This window comes from Callionymus lyra, chromosome 6 (assembly GCF_982586985.1).
Source record: "Callionymus lyra chromosome 6, fCalLyr1.hap1.1, whole genome shotgun sequence".
In the NCBI taxonomy this organism is placed as follows: domain Eukaryota; kingdom Metazoa; phylum Chordata; class Actinopteri; order Syngnathiformes; family Callionymidae; genus Callionymus; species Callionymus lyra.
The window spans coordinates 19450487-19464771 of NC_141823.1; the positions used below are offsets into that span (position 1 = coordinate 19450487).

The 14285-nt window shown below is 40.6% G+C and overlaps 1 protein-coding gene across 3 annotated transcripts in view; it reads left to right on the top strand.

The window, feature by feature from the left end:
* The window catches only part of dnmbp (dynamin binding protein), a 38551-nt gene that overhangs the window by 12518 nt on the left and 11748 nt on the right, over positions 1–14285 (top strand). For 2 of the 3 annotated variants that reach the window (XM_087794088.1, XM_087794089.1), the window contains exon 4: positions 889–2982. In XM_087794088.1, coding sequence (XP_087650214.1) covers positions 889–2982 — 2094 coding nt within the window. Of the gene's footprint in view, positions 1–888; positions 2983–6823; positions 8619–14285 lie in introns of those variants that run through there. The other variant, XM_087794090.1, reaches the window with a different exon arrangement.

Consider the following 14285-nt stretch of genomic DNA (forward strand, 5'->3'; position numbering starts at 1 on the left):
TTCACTTTCACAGTTGTCGGGTGAATATAGTCGGAGTGGATGTCGTGGTACATTCCCCCGCTGATGTATACTGAATATATTATTCTAAGTAGAACTTCACCATTAGTTCTGTTTTGCAGTTTCCTTGCTCTGACCACACCTCCTTCGCTGTGATTGGTCAAAGGCAGACCCCGGCTTGAGTCTAGCATGCGATAAGGATCCTATTACAGGGAAATTAACTTTGCCCGAAAAGTAGAGAATGTGAAGGGAAAATGGGACACACAGAATGTGCCGGCTACATATATTAGTTGAAGATTTATCTAGATCAGGGACAGGAAATTGAATTTCCCAAGGGGCCATATTATATTCTTGGACTCTTGTTAAGGGTCGCCTAGACAAACTTACAAAGTTTTACAAAAGATAAAGCAAATGATACAGGGGGAACTTTTGTCAAATTTATTTCAATCTATAACAACAAATACTCAAAAGAAGGAAAGATTTATGACTATAACAAAACCCAATATAACATTTCTTTGTAAGCATATATCTTGTTATGCTTTCTAGATCTAGTAACATTTTTTTTTTAAATGCTGATTTAAACACCTTGTTATTTTATTTAGAAAAAACATCTGACTGAGACTGACTGTCTCTCCACAAATTCTTGTCATTAGTTAAAGTGTTTACAGCTTAAATAAAAACCTTTATCTAGACTATCACAATTGTGAGTACATTGAATCAAAAGAAATCTGTACCCAACTCAAAAATGCTTAACGGTTTTATCTTATTATAACATGCTGAGGCCCTGAAAAAAAGGAGAAAGTCGGATCAGCTTTTCTTTATGGGGGTGATATGCTCTTTAGAATTTTTTGGATTCAAGTTCTGATATATTTTGTTTTTTTCATTGTTTAGGAGACTTATTAGTCGGGGAGACTGGAGGATCCCTGGATCTCGGTGAACACTGGCAACGGGGTTTTGACGCCTCGGGGTCCTATGGCCACTTCCCAACATCATGTGTGAAGGAGCTTCACCTCTCTAGTCGGTCTGGACGACAGTCGAAGAGGTCGGTCGAAGTCCAGGCCTCCGTGCTGCCTCCATATGCTCTGGGCCAGGCCCGGGCTATCATGAGCCTGCATGCACAGATGGATAATGAGCTGGACTTTCGTGAGGGGGACTTGATCATCATCACTGGCCTCCCTGAAGAAGGATGGTACGAAGGAGAGCTGCAAGGACACAGGGGCGTCTTTCCAGAAGGATTCGTGGAGCTCCTAAGCCCAATTCAATCTCCTCAGCAGCTCATGGAAGGCGCCGATTCAAATATGGAGTCAAACGTGTTCAGCTATGAAGACATTCACGATGAAGAAGATGGGGATGGGGAAAATGTTTTAGGAGAAGAAGACGTCAATATAAGAGAGCCTGAGAATCAAGAGGCAGATGTTGAAAAAGAAGAGGAAGGAAGCTATGGACTGGCTCTATATGACTTTCGTGCAATGGAACCAGGGGAGCTGGATTTTAACGTAGGAGACCGCATACGTGTGATCAGCACTTTAGGAGACGGCTGGCTGGAGGGAGAGGTCGGGACGCGACGTGGTGTCTTCCCGTATCGTTTTATTAAAATGGAAGATGAACAGAAGGAGTCATATTATGAGGAACCGAAGGAGAAAACTCCTGGTGACAGCTCCGACCATCAAAGTCCCATTGGCTCTGAGACTGGACCAGAAGTAAGGTCTTATGAAGATCATACTGTCTGGGACTTGGACTACTTTGAAAAGCTGGAGCAGGAGAGTTGGCAGAATGAAGACGGCTACAGGAAGGAACAAAATGACACTAGAGGGCAGAGAGATAAGACCAACACATCCAACAATCATTCAGATCACCCTGTAGCAGCAGCCAACCGAGGACCAACCCGCCCAAAGCCCATTCCCCATGCCAGGCCCAAAGCGCCCCCTCGGCCCGTCTTTAAAAGTCTTACAATGTCCAAAAATGGCAGGGCGTGCCCAGGTCAGACAAAATTGACTCGCAGTTCTACCCTTCCATGCAATAGACCCGGAGTCCACAGACAGAAATCTTTAAACAATCATATCACAAACAAAAGAAACACCAGTCTGGGCCAAGCGCTTGTTAACCTTATCGACAGTCAGAAGCAGAAGAAAAACTGCCACTCTGGTGTCAGCCATGCAGATGTCAGGGTAGCCCAGGACATGATCAAAACATCGCCTCGCAATGGAAGTTTTATGGATACTTTGGTGAACACTGCTAGCAACCTGGAAGCTAAACTTTCCCAGCAGCTTTTCGAATTTGAGAAAAGTTTGACTGAAAATTCTGATAGTGGCTCATCACCAGTGGACAACCAGAGCCAGCAGTGCCCGTTCTCACGGCACTTTTCCATTCTAGATTTTAACGACGAGAAAGATATCATTACAGGGTCCTCCCGTTTATCACTGCCACATATCCAGCAGTCGGCCTCTGCCTCTTCGACACTAGAGAGACGCAGTCTCAGGCCACCTCCGCCTCGTCCACAAGCTCGCCGTTCAGCCACTCCACCTGCATCTCGCCCTGCCAGGCCTGCTCCTCGCCCTCCTCCTCCTTGTCCAAGGCAGAACATTCCCCCTCACCCTGGGAACTCTCCTAGCAGCCACACTTTTTCCCCTCCTGAGGAAGCGCCGTTGAATGCCAGGGATGAAATTCAAGATCCTCAGATTGGTTACGACGAACAGGGCTTCTTGCAAGACAAGGCCCAGGAGCAACTCGAGGCAGAAAGAGATTTGGATCAACAGTTGGAGCTTGAAAGTCAGAGGCAGACGCAAGAGGAAAACAATTACAGTCTCCTACTACGTCTGGAGCAGGTGGAGAGCGACTTGGAGGTGTACACCAACACGGCAGAAGAACTGAGGACCATGTTGGAAGAGGAAGAAGATGAGACGGTGCGCGAGCAAGTCCTGGAGAATCTGGAGTTCTGCAATTACACATTGGAAACATTGGCTCTGGAGCAGCAGCAGTTGCAAGGTTAGTACACACAAGAGAACAGGATTATCTTTGGACTTGATGCTTGTTTGTTTTGTAGAACAGACTTTGTATTTCATGGTGTCATTAATGTGAAGAAAGTTATTCTGATCGTTCAGAGTAATTTACATGTGTTTAATATAAGTAGAAGAATTGAAGTATATTTCTGAATACATTAGAAGATTCATGGTAAACTAACTGAGCTCATGGGCTGGAAGCCAGGGTTACAGTAACGTATGCCTCCTATTATCTCCCAACAAGATTAAAGTATTTTAACTAATGTTTAAATTGGGGTCAAGACCTTTTTTTAATACTGTATTAAGGGCACCAAGTAACCAGTTTCTTTCTAACTTCAGAATCACCAAAGGAATCACTAGAATCAATGATTTATCTTAAGATTATCTTATCTTAAGACTTATCTTGGGCTACACGGATCCCAGCTCATTAAGTAAATGCTGGTCTCTGGACCCAGACACTGTGGTTCTACGTGATGATTGGATGATTCTGCTGCAGTCTAAATTCTTATTGATCGAGAGCTGTTGAGAGACACACAGACGCTTGTGCAATTTTGAGTCAAAGAAACAAGCCTGTTCTTGACGGTGATGATACATGCTGTTCCTTGTTGTAGTTCAGGTTTTATTTATTTTTCTCACACTCAAGATTAAATCGTTTTATTTATTGGTCAATATTTATACATTAACATCACTGGAACGGTTGGAAATAGCATTAGCTATGTTGCTAAAATGTCACTCTAAACTGAATCAATTTTCCCATTGATATTGAGATGCACCAAATATTTTTTTAATAATTAATGAATCTTAATGAACTCATACTAGTATATAAATATTGAAATCATGATATTTAAGTTAAATTATTTGATCAAACGAAGAGGTAAAATAGGTCATGGCTTTTCCAAAATGTTGCCCAGTAATTTTATTAATTCTGCACTGCATGTAGAACGATATAGGGAAAAGGATATGATTTATTGCGATACTGTAGTAAGAATATATTTGTCTTATTGTTCGAGTGTTTGACTCTGGTGTTGCAGAATTTACAGACCAAATTAGTCTTTATTAAGTTGTAACTGCTTTAATTTGTTTTGAAACCAAAATATGTCCAAACATCCGCTTTAAAAGCTGCTGGACTGTATCCTCTCGTCCTTAGTCACTTGTTGAATTTTATTGTTCATTTAGCTGCAGAGGACACAATGACTGCATCCATTTAAATTGAAACAGAAACATGAACAAATGGTGTGAATATTTGCATGCTAATTGAAAAAAATATAATTATTTAATCATTCACATTATTGAACTGTAAAGAATTAAAAAATACTAGTACACATAAAATATGATTGTGAGCCAAACATGAATGTTTAATACAGATACAGTATCATGGATAAGATTATTGCGATATATTGCATATCAATGTTTTCTAACACCCCTATTTTAACCCTATATTGTCGTCAATGCCAACAGGATTTTAGTGCACACATTTTAAATACTTTTTTTTGTCGACCATAAGAAAAGTAGAAAGGTTATGTGGGGAAACTTGTTGGGGTTTACAAACATTATTTAAGGCTGCAGTTAGTTTTTGAAAAATGGTTGACTGTCAACAGTCCTCACAGGGCAGTACCTTGCCTTCTCTGCCAGCCTTTTACAAGGCCTTAAGGTCAAAGTCCATTAGCCTGATTAAGATTCTTCAAAGCTTGTAAACATTGCCAAGGAGATGTACAGTGTGTAGCATTCAAAATAGAATCACGCTATCCGCTACACGTAGTAAATGCTGTAGACTTGAACATTCATTTTCAAAAGTTTGACTTGCGTGTCTGAATTTAGGTAAGTTGTCACACTGTGTCTTCACAGTATTTTGAATAGATGTGAATGAATCAAGTCCACAAATATGCAGCATCTCTTCGAATATGAATTGGAGTAAAAGTCAAATCATTGACTGGTTGTGACCACAATGATTGGTATGACGTCTGTTAAAGGGTAACGCCTCTCCGCTCAAGCTCATCAGGTACTATCGTCGATTTGAAGGGTATATCGGAGGTTGTGATGATTACATCTCTTAGGTTTTTTGTCTTTTCATTGTCTTACTGTGTCTCTTAAAACGGATCAACTCTTAAAGGAACAGCATCATCAGAGATCCGTTAAATACTCGTGATTAACATTCTAGCTTCCATATTGAGACCTCCCCACAGGAAACACTGTTGTCATCCTCTCACACACTCACCTGGAAGTTCATGTTTGTCTGTGCTTTAGCAGGGTGTGTTTTAAACACGACTCTTGAGAAACAATGGTCGCTTATTGTTACAAGGCAAGGAGGAATTTCTGCTCTGCTCAGTTTCTGTAGACACTGTTTTTTTAGTGGGGAGATTACAAGAGGGATCAAAAGCACATCTTAAACTGTCTAAAATGTACAGACAAGCATGTGTTTCTTGATTAATATTCTATTTTTTATGACATAGGATTATAGGTAGGTTTGTTACATTATTCTTTTGCTGTTTCATGTGCTATTGCTAGTGACTGAAATAACTAGATCAGCCAGTACTAGTTTTCTCTGCAGGGTTGTGGGCCATTCCTTTGGAGATTAGGTGATAACCTAACCATGGCCCATTAAGAGAAATTAACATCCACAACTACTGCTTCTTTACATCAAGGAGAACACATTTATGGGGCTCAGACAATTCCTCAGGATGACACCTGTGCACCTCCCTACCGAGGTGTTCCAGGTATTTCTAACTGTAAGCAGTCCTTGGGGCAGACAAACACTGGAGAAGCTGCAGTTTGTTCTCTCTTTTTACTTGCCTTATTATTTGTTGTTTGTCATATTGGTTTGATTTCGGATTAGTGTTGTATAATAAAAAAAAATTAACAAGTCTTCAATCTTTCATTAGATTACTTTTGATTCACAATTGATTTAAAGATAATCTCCTTCATTTACAGTGGATTGGATCCATCCTTAACCCATATTTATTTCAAAATGTTATCAACTTATTTTCTCATTATAAACATGTTCCAGAAAGATCGATCAATTATTGTCCAATTTATTTTGCCAAGCCACTGATCACATAACATCCTTCATAGAGGTGATAAAAACAAGGTATTGCTAGAGGGGAACAAACAAGAAACACTTTGTAAATGACAAATGTGTTTACAGTGCTGCTTAATAAGCAAACAATGGTTACTGCATATATGTACGTTCAACAGTTTGTACAGTAAAATAGGATGATTAGTGGGAGTGGTCAGTCCCTGAAACTTTAGTGTCATGAATAGACTTTAGTTGTTGTTTTTTTCTCTCACAGAAGTAGATCAAATCTCTTTTTAGAGTCGCCAACAATAGCTCTTTGTGAGCTTGGGAAAGACTTTTTTTCTGGCTGCTGGCCAGGTTTCAAAAACACTTCTTAATGTGATGCGACCTTCATTATACCACGAATGGTCTATTTAGTGAAAATGTAAAGGATCACAGACTTCAGAACAACTTAAAATTCCTTGAAATAAAATCTATCTTATTGCTCAAGGGCTGTTCTGTAACCACAACCAGAACTCATAACCTGTTTATTTTGGCAATAAAGTAACAGTAGATGGGAAAGAGGATAAAAGTGTGACCAGGTTCTTGTTCATGAATAACAAAAAGCTGGTTTCTATCCACATCAGGGAAAGTACTCCTTGTTTTCCTGTGAACTAACAAGTGCTGGGAGGGGCCACTGGGTGGATCTTCCACTCATGTGACTGCACACGATCATTAACTCAAGGAGGCCCCTCCTTCCTCAACACCACCCCCACGTCTTCAGCGATTGGTGAAGCTCAGGGAAGGGAGGGTGTGAGTCAGTGCCGCCGTCGGGCTGAGAGGTGATTGGGTCGGACAGTCCCGTTCAGGCTGTGGAGACGACAGAAGCCAGTGGAAGAATTTCTATCAACATGCTCGACAGACGGAGTCACTCCCGGTCCATTGTAATGGAATGTAGGACTTTGGAAAGAGGAAATAAGCCGTGTTGAATCCACTTTTGGAAAGGCTGACGACAACACCGCTGGTCATGAAGAGCCCGGTGCTGTACGGGAACCCCGTCATGTTTGCTCCGGTGGATTGGAATTTTCCTGCCGGTCCCCCGATAAGGAGAGGGAAAAGTGTGGAAGAGCTTGGGGGATCCGGTTGGGCCAAAGAGACGGAAAGGATGGCTTACCTTCAGCACTTGCAGCAAGTCCAACAGCTCCAGCAGCAACAGGTGGTTTATCCCGGGTGTGGAGTCATTCCACCGGGCCAACCAATGGGACCGGTGATGATGACACCTCAAGGTAACCCACTTCCACCTCCAGGTTACGGTGTGCCTGTTCACCCTGGCATGATGCCAGTCCAGGCCGGGCCAATGATGGCCGTAGGGAGAATGGTACCACCACCTGTTCAAGTACCAGATTTGTATCAAGCTCATTGGGACCAGCAGGCTTCAGTTAGACCCGGCAATGTAGGTCAACCCAACAAGAATGTTTATTTCCACCCAGGTTCGGAAGATGGGCACCTAGATGTACGAATATCTCAGCGGAGAGGCAAAAACTGTTTTTACCAAGGTCCAGAGGATTATGACCAGCACACCCAAGAGCCTCGGGAGAGGAGCAACAGTGAGCCCAGAAGTCAAGAGTGTTACGCTCAATTTGATGAAGACAGGACTAGAGATAACTATCATAGAGGAAATGAACGTGAACCATATGACGACCAGTATGATCAAAGGACTCACAGGGACTCGGACGAGTACGAACGCAAGTCAAAGTACAACAGCAGGGATCGTTACAACAGAAAGCCGAGCGACCGCTACGACGACAGACAACAACAGCAGCAATATTATGATGACAACAGACACCGGGATAGTTACAACAGCGACGACGGCCATGACCATAGGTACAGAGATAACTACCGGGATGGTGATTATGACTATGACCGAGACTATTCTCACAGCAGAGAGGAAAGAAGGCCTTGTAAAAAGGACCGCTACTCTGACAGGGAAGAGGACAGCTACGAGGACAGAAAATATAAGGAGCGGTACTACAAACGTTACACAGACGATGACCGAGACCATGCTTACAAAGAAAGAGATAAATACGATCGAAGAGACGAACAACAATACTCCAGTAAATGCCGGGATCGACGTGGTTATGAGTCGGATAGAGAGAGGGATCGGCATTATAGGTACAGGGATGTAAATGACGACAATACGATAGAACATCGCAATTTTCGGACTCTGGGTCACCATAAAGAAAAAGACCACTATGAAGAAGCTCGCCACTATGAATCAAGAACCATGGGAAGTTCTCCCAGCAAACACAGAGACAGATATCAGGATTCCATGGAGTCGCGGTTTGAGGAATTTTCAATGAAAGTTCACAAATCCCACTGCGAGGAGTGGGTCGAACAACAGAACCAGAAGCTGGCACTGAGAGAAAGGCACTCTTTTGAGGACCCTGTTGTCTATAAACACAGCGATGAGCAGGAAAAGGAATACGACTCTGGTACAAGAACCTCACGTGCAAAACGGGGTGTCAAGCCGGTTTACATGGGGTCTTTGGACCGCAACAGCTTCTACAGGAAGACGGCACCGAGCGCCCTGCGAAATTCTAAGTTTCCCCAGAAAAGGAAGCAAGAACAAGGTAAACACTAGGATGATGTCTTGGATGCTATGAATCATGTTTTTATCTGAATCCACCCACATAAAAAAAGCTCACCTGACTCACAGTGGATCTTTAGTGCTTATACTCTGTTAAACAGGAAGTCAAGGATGTCGAGGTGTAAGTGTAGCCCGTTTTAATCAATGGTGAGGCCTTCAAAGTGCTGACACTCCATCTCTTCCTATACTATAAGTGTGGGTGTTTGTCAGTATCGCCTAACTCATCAAGAGCTGCCAGGTATTTGGACACATTTGAACCTGCACAACAAGTTCAGCAGGTTCTGGTTTTTGCTATAGTTCACTTGACTGCTGGTTTCAATGTTATTTTTTTCAAACTCTGCATGACTCCTAAATAATCAGTTTAATTAAATTAAGCTTTTCCCTAACATAGGCCAATTCTTTGCTTCCTTGTATTGAGGTGGACATTTTTTGTGTGTAGGCAGTTTGTACACAAGGTTGTGTTTCCTTTAAGTAATTTGGGCCCATTATTATTAACATAAAAACATTTCTCAGAATCTAAAAGTTTAAAGAGTGGCTTGTCTATTGGATAATAATTTGACACAAGTAATTGCTGCTTAAGTAAACTGTGTCTGAAGGGCGTCATGGGACTCCCCCACTGACCCTCCCCCATTTACCTAGAAACACAAACACCGGACCCTGACACAAGACTAATTTAAAGACCCAAGAGTTTTAATCCCCAGCGTCAGTATGGTGTGTTGGATGGTGGGGGTCTGTCTGGTGCCAAGCAGCGACCGGCACTCCCCTCACTCCCTCTTAAGACCAGACTGATAGTGTATGTGCATGTGTGTGTACGTGTCACAGATGCCCTTGGAAGGCTTAGCGGAACGGTGACGCCATTTTTCAAAACACAGACGCATGCTCGCCTACTTCTTCTGTGTCTTGTCATCCCTTAATCTTGTTAAACCATTTTAGCTCGGTCAGGTTTTTGCTGCGACCTAGTATTTGATTGTAGGGTAAAGACATTAGTTCATCCCAGCACAGAGTTTATTAGTCTTATTCCCCCGCACAGTGATGGATGTGGATGGTGGAGGCCTCTCACGGGGGTCTTTACCCATGTTTTGAAAGCTTTTGTTCCACATTACTCCCCCTGAAAAGACTTTTGCTGAGCTTTAAAATGTGGAAAGAGGCTGTTGAAATAAACGCTATTTTTAGCTGTACGTCGCAAAATGTCAATTGAACTTCAGTACTTTTTTTATACTCGCCTTAAGCCACAACAATTTTTTGACTTATCTCTGTAGTGAAAAGTTAAATGCTTTTTCTCTCATTCCTTAAATTAATTTTATGTGCTCATTTAATTTAGTTTAAAAAGTTTTCTGTTGATTATCTTATGATCATTATCCTATTAATTTTATTCATAATAAAATCAAATTGAATTAAGAAAAAACAATTTCACAATGTGTAGTTATTCTGATACTCCAGTTACGCAATAGAATACACATGATATGAACCGGTTGCATAGTGATTGCCAAACAAACAAAAGATTTTTACTCACCTGATAATGTGCCAAGCTTTCTGACATGCAGGAGTAAAAATGGCAGGGCATGAAAATTGTCACCATTGAAAAGTCATATCACTGCCTTGTTTAACACGCCATAGATATTCTCATGAAAAAACATTTTTCTCTCATTAAGATCCGGTGAAAACCAGTCTATACATGTGCCCAATGAGAGAACAGGCCACAGTTAACTTGGAATCGATGCAACTGGGACAACGGCAACACAATGACAAGCATGTGACCACATTTGCATTGATGAAAGTCATCCATGTATCTTATGTTCTGTGGACATAGCTGTAGTGGTATTGTAAAGCTTTGGGTCCAGGCCGGGGATCCAAATAAAGGGGAACAAAAACTAAAATATTGTATCCAGATTGACCATCAATTCATCCTTTACTTTCAGTTTGCAACTTTTGACATTGAGACTTGGCAACGACATTGAATAATGGCTTCGAAGATGTCGAAGGAGTTTCACGAATGTAATTTCGAAGCCTGTCATTGTAGGACTATTGACTAATTTGACCTATAAATTGAGTTAAAATTGTACAGAAACATTAAACACCAAATGGATTAATAATGTTTAGCTAACATTAAAAACATTATCATTAATGACTGAGTTGTTGACAAGCTGTCAATGAAAGGTTTACAACACTACAGCTCAATTTCAGGTGGAATCTGTTGTGGCATATAGTTAAAATGTTTTTGTGATTTAAACTTGGGTCCATTGTCGGCAAAGTATATAGCTCAGGTTATTCTTTGGTCAGTTTAACTACCGTATTTTCCGCACTATTAGGCGCACCGTATTATAAGGCGCACCTTCAATGAATGGCCTATTTCGTCGTTTTTTGATAAATTTTGAGGCTTTTAACTGTGCCTTATAGGGGCTAAAATATGGTATAAGAATTGGGTAAGAAGAAGTGTAAACACTGAGCATGGGCATCTGATCTACCCTCCTCTTCAAAGGCGATTAATGTCATGATGTTGGATGGCAAACATAACTATTTGTCTGTATATTTAACACTTAAAGATTAATCAGATCACAGGTGTAGGCCTTAACAGGTTGTGTTAAAGGTAACTTGATCCTTCAGGTACCAGCATGAATAACAAAAGTGTCGGTCGCAGCAATTTCCACCGACAGGCAAAAATACAACTCGGAATGCTGTAGTTTCTGTTGCGAACATAACATATATTCTTATTGTATTTGTGCTCTGATACATCTTTTCTTGTGTCATCTCACTTCTTCATTACTTCCCAATGACCAATTCTACTGGGTGTTCTTTTTATTATCTCATTATTATTAAATACAAATTGCAGCGAAATTAAGTGCAATCTTGTTCATACCTGCCTTTTGGATGTTTCATCACAATCATCTACGTCACCTGTCACAACCCTTCACACACCCTGCTCATGTAACATGTCCTGCATTCATAATTTTGAAGCAACAGCACACAAACACCTGTCTTACGGTGTGTACAGAGAGGAATTGTCCTACTTATTTCTACTACACGTTTATGCACCTGTTTTGAAGGGCCTGTTTTCTATTGGTGAAGAGACTCTTGAAAGTCCTCCATCTTCTCATATGCGGACATGAAAAGCCATCGAGTCAAATGAAGCGACTTTGTGTCGAGCAAACTTCCACCTGCGCAACGGACCAGAATGTAAGCATGTGGACAACCTGAAACACAACAAGGGTTTCTGGGATATCCGCCAGGAGCTGGAATGTGACCCCTGACCCTGATAGATGAATATAATCTCCCTCACTGTGTGCACCTCTTAAACTACCATTGTGTGCCGCAGGAAGGGGGGGTTAATAGTTAGAGGAGTCAGATACAGACGGCCATGAGCCACACCGAGTGTGAACCAAAAACTTTCACATGAGGCCACTGAATTGATGCAGCCAAATCCCCGTGAGCTCTGCATGTAGATTCCTGTCGGTATTATTCCCTTTTTAGAGAATCAACATTTACTCAGACATTTCGTGTCATCACACGTGTCAGGAGGCTTAAACAAACTGTTCTTGAAATGTTCTTGAACTCCTGTCTTTAGTGCCTATAGAAGAACTAGAACATTACGGAGACAGTAAATACCTTCATTATCGCTTATTTCACATGACAAACAAAGCAAACATTTCCAGTGTGAAAAACAATGACAGTTTCCATTATTTTCGCTAGTTCTGAGCAGATCTGTGAGAAGCCATAGAAATAAACAAGGAAAACCTGGAATAACTTCCTAAGCCTGATAAAACTATAGAATAAGATCACTTCTAACCAGGTCCATTCCTAACTTATCCTAAAAATAATCATGAATATCTATAGTGATGATCTGGTGTGACGTATCGATATGAAGAAACTTCTTGCCGATCACATACTAGTAGTAGTTATGAAGCCTATTTTTAAAAATAAATCCTACAAACTCTTCATACCTGTACATTTGAGATTTCCCTTCATTTTGTGTATCATTTGTATCAACATTCATGAGGAGCATGACTTGACTATGACTTCACTATAGATCCATTGTATTAAGGTTGAAAGAGAAGTTTAGAGGCCAGAAGGACCTTCAATGTAGATCCAGAGAAAGCCTATATGACAGTCCTAGAGAGTAAGTGTGGTACTGTGTGAGGAAGTCAGGAACATCATAGAAGTTTGTAAGGGTGGTGCAGGACTTATTTTTCTAACTTGTACACATGAACTCAAATGAATGTTTTATTAACTCTTCATTTCATTGTCTGCATTTGATTGCAGACCCAAACATTTTCCATCATCTAACTAGTAAATACTATTTTTTCTGAAGTTCATTGACATGAAATCAAAGCAGTTTTTGGTGTTTGAAGCAAAATATGAAAACCAACTTAATAATAAAAAATATTGTTAAACCTGTGTAGAACAAAACGTTGGTCATGTAAACATTTCAATTAAAATTCCAGCAAAAAAAATGCATCTTCCCATTTAAAAAAAAAAGTAGAATGATAAAATGATTCTTTGAGGGTTTTTGAGGAGCTGTTAACTTTAAAGTGTTCAAAAGAGTGGCTTGTTGCTTTGGCTCACTTCAGAATTTGTCTGTAACCAAAGCTACAGTGACCAGGGTTTTGTAGCGAGACAAACTATTTCTCCTTTGTTAAAGAAGTTATTCATTTGCAAGGCTGGAATAAGTTATTGTTCAAACTTTATCTTACATTCTTGATCAAATATAACTGTAACTGAGTAACTTCTAAAACCATTATTAAGAAATCATGTATTCAAATGCATAATTTCTGCTGCTGCCACAGCGCAGTGAAGGCTAATGGATTATAATTAAATTATTTCCACAACACTTAACCATTGATTAGACTTTGCATTAGCATATATTCAAATGGAATTGGATTAAAAACATAATCCACCTCGTAAAAAGCTCATCTAGTTCAGGTTGTAGTTGTCAATGTCAAAGAAGAATGTTAAGATTGAGATTTATTTTATTTTGTCATTAATGTTATCAGTTAAAATGGCTGTACAATTGGTCACTCATTGAAAGTACTTTTTCTCTTTTCTCTTCTCTAGACTTCCCTGAAGACTTTTTCAGTTTTGTGACACAGCTTTTACAGTTTAGGGTAGTGTATGCACATCTATTTAAGGGATTTATATCCTCACAACAGTTTCAAAAGTAGGTCAAATCCTGGCCATGCTCTTTGCTAAGTCTGCCTTCAGTGGAGTTTCGGTCTGAACCTGTGAAGTAGAGCATATGATTGTTGTTGTGCTCGGGATGAAACGGAGGAATGAGCCTGATTGACTCTAATTAAAAGAGGAATTTGATTGTTTTTCTGTTTCCTTTTGTTTCGGTTTAGTCGCGTGACTTTTTTTTTTTTTTTCTCCTTCCAAACCTATTAGTGAACTACTTTTGCAAGTGCTCCAGTTCGTGCACTCGGCGGGCGCGACACAATTGGCCAGTGTTGACCTGGTACTGATGAGGTAAAGCTGCTTTGGAGTCTAAGGCGGGTCACGTGAAGCCTGACAGAGTCAGGCAGGAGGTGACGCCTGGCAAACGCCAGGTGATCGAAGATCAAACAAATAGAAGTTAAAAAAACAAACAGGAACTTAATTTGGTAAAATGTAAATTAAATTTTAGGATAATATTTTAAAAGAAATCGAATTAAAATTACAA